At 48.3% G+C, this 2878-nt stretch overlaps 1 protein-coding gene across 1 annotated transcript in view; it reads left to right on the forward strand.

The window, feature by feature from the left end:
• The window catches only part of Dipk1c (divergent protein kinase domain 1C), a 41800-nt gene that overhangs the window by 34284 nt on the left and 4638 nt on the right, over positions 1-2878 (forward strand). The window contains exon 4 of the mRNA XM_005356416.2: positions 1916-2080. Within this exon, the coding sequence (XP_005356473.1) occupies positions 1916-2080 (165 nt within the window). The remainder of the gene's footprint in view (positions 1-1915; positions 2081-2878) is intronic.

The raw sequence follows: 2878 nt of genomic DNA on the forward strand, positions 1-2878 counted from the left end.
AGCCCTCTCTGAGATGCTATGGGGGCGGAGAGGGGAGGGCTCACATTTTCACAATGGCCTGTGGGGGCTTGTGGGACGCCAGTTTCATCAAAGATGTCACATTTCATACTGACTTCTTGTCTCGACTTATCTCGAGCTATTACCTGTTGAACTTGGGCAAACCCTAGATTCTAGCAGATTTGAGTTTTTACTTTTGGGGGGCGGGATCCAGGTGGTGAAGGGACTTCTGCATAATTTATAAGTTTTTCTTCTTTTTTTCCTAAAGCCTGTTTGGTTGAAAGCCAGAAGGATAAATCTGAAATTCCAGCAGTCCCCAGTCCTTACTCTGACAGTGGAATTAGTGGTTGATGTTCTATCTGGGCATATAAAGATTCTAACGCGGATTCTAATGTTAGTTGCGGTTTTCCCATGGGTCATCTGACCGGACAGTTGACTTGGGTACTAGATGTGCTGTCAACAGAGCAGCCTGTGATTGTTCATAGTCTTGGGGCTCAATTATCTGTCTCTCAAGACATTTAAAATCCCCACTCCGAGAGGCTTGAAGAAATGAGAAACTTAGCGGGGTCAAATGGTGCTCTCACAACAAAGATAACTAAGTGGAGAGAGGGAAGAGGCTATGCCTGATGCCTGATGGTGACTGCCACGCGGACTCTGTCAAATCTGCAGTCGTCCACAGAAGCCAGCACAGCCTTAAACAGAACATGTCAGCAAGGACTTGAGGATGTCTGTCTCACTACAGTGTGTTTACCCTTGGACGGATGCAATGCTTGTTAATCACTGTGACCAAGGACTGTTGTTTCAAGGTCTCTGATGTTACTCTCTTTACTTTTGTCTTATGTGTCTGGTTGTTTGCGTGTGTGTGTGTGTGTGTGTGTGTGTGTGTGTGTGTGTGTGTGTGAATGCCTGTCTGTGTGTGTGTGTAGGACTTCCTACTAGCCTGAGCCTCACCGAGTAGATTCGACTGGTTAGCCAATGAACCCCAGGATATATTAGTTTTTGCTTCCACAGCTCTGGAATTACAATGCTTTTTAACTTATTTATTTCTAAACATGAGTTCTGCGGATTGAACTCAGGTCCCGCACACTTTCTTGACTGAGCTGTCCCCTCGGCTCCCTCATTTTTGACTTCCAAACTTTCCCCTTCCCCTGACCTCTTTAAATGAGCCTATCTATGTTTTACCTGTGTCTTACCGTGGCAACACATGGCTGTTTTATACCAGTACTCTCTGGACTAGCTTCTCTGAGTGTTCTTGTTATTTGTGTGACAAGTATCATAGACAGTCGAAAAGGAAGCAGAAGAGGGGGCTGGAGGGACGGCTCAGCGGTTGGTAGTGTTAGCTGTTCTTCTGGATCTGGTTCCCAGAACCCAGACCCGGTGACTTACAACCACCTGTAACCCAGCCCCAGGAGAGCCTTGTCCTCTTTCAGCCTCACAGGTACTTGCACACGCGTGGCACATGCATGCACACAAGTGCGCACATACACTAAGTGCAAATCAAAACAAACTTTAAGGAAGCAACAGAAAGAAAATTCATTTTAAGTTATTGTGCATATTCTGCATTTAAAAGTCAAAGGAAGGTCCAAAGATGAAGGTGATATGGATGCTTACAGTCCCAAATCCTGGGCTCAAGTTAGTGACATCAAAGGATCTTTTACAGTAAAACGTTGGGACGTGATCTAGGATACTAACTTCTGCCAAAGGAAGCATTTGTGGGTACTCTGGGGAAATGAGCTATTTCCCAGGGCGTGGCCTGGGCGTGGTCTCCTGACAGGTGGACGTCGTGGTCACAGTCATGCTGCTCCATTTGACCTCAGGACTGGAAAAGGAGCCAGGAATGGGTTCTCCTACAGGGCCCCTGCTCTTATCTGTTTGCCGTCCATGCTATCATTATTGCCACGTGCCTCTTTGATTTCAGGTGGTAGCTATCGACGTAGACATGGCATTCTTTGAGCCTAAGATGAGGGAAATCCTCGAGCAAAACTGCACAGGAGATGAAGACTGCAACTTCTTTGACTGTTTCTCCAAGTGTGACCTGAGAGTGAACAGGTGTGGAGGCCAGCGTGTGAACAGCAACCTGCAGGTAGGCGACTCCAATCCCACGGCTGAATGTCTCTCCCATCAGCTGGGAACAAGCCCTTCTCTTGGCCAGGATTGTCCCCTTCTACCCTCATCTGATGCTTTCAGAAGGGCATGTGTGAACTTGGGTCCCCGGATGCCCAGGTGCTGAGTGTAACCAGAGAGATGTCCAAGCTGCTTCCAAGGGTGGGTTACCTCATGGCCGGCCAATCCAGTGTCTGTTCTGTGCCCTTGCCTAATAAATTCTCCCCACTAATTCTGTCCTCCATTCTCCTCACCCTAGTCCATCCTCCCTGGTGCTCGGGGGAGGGGCTTGCTGGAACCCTGAGCTGAAGCAAGACAGTGCTCAGGAAAGCACAGTGTGGGCTTTCATGCCACAAAAGAGGGTCCTGGGCAGCGGCACTATCAATCCAGTGGATCTGCTGAGGCCAGGCAAAAGCCCCAGTTTTACCACCGGAGTCTACACAGACTGCTGATTCAAGGGCCAGAATTACTGGGTGCTTCCACTTTCAGAAGGTTCATCGATGATGTGGACTTTTGGGGTGCCATCCCAGCCCCTTCCACGTGGAGTTACCCCATGATGGGTCTGGGATACCCCATCTTTGAGCCAAGTAGACAATATGGTTTTCACCTGAGTCCACACCATCTTTGATCTCATCCACATGTCTTGCGCTAAGAGAAACTAGAGAATGGCAAAACGGCACTGTGGGTAAAGTCACTCGCCAAGCCCAACTCTGGTTTAGACTCCGGGAATTAACGCAGTAGAGAGAATTGACTCCTCTGACCTACACATACACACATA

Source organism: Microtus ochrogaster, chromosome 18 (genome assembly GCF_000317375.1).
Source record: "Microtus ochrogaster isolate Prairie Vole_2 chromosome 18, MicOch1.0, whole genome shotgun sequence".
NCBI lineage: Eukaryota > Metazoa > Chordata > Mammalia > Rodentia > Cricetidae > Microtus > Microtus ochrogaster.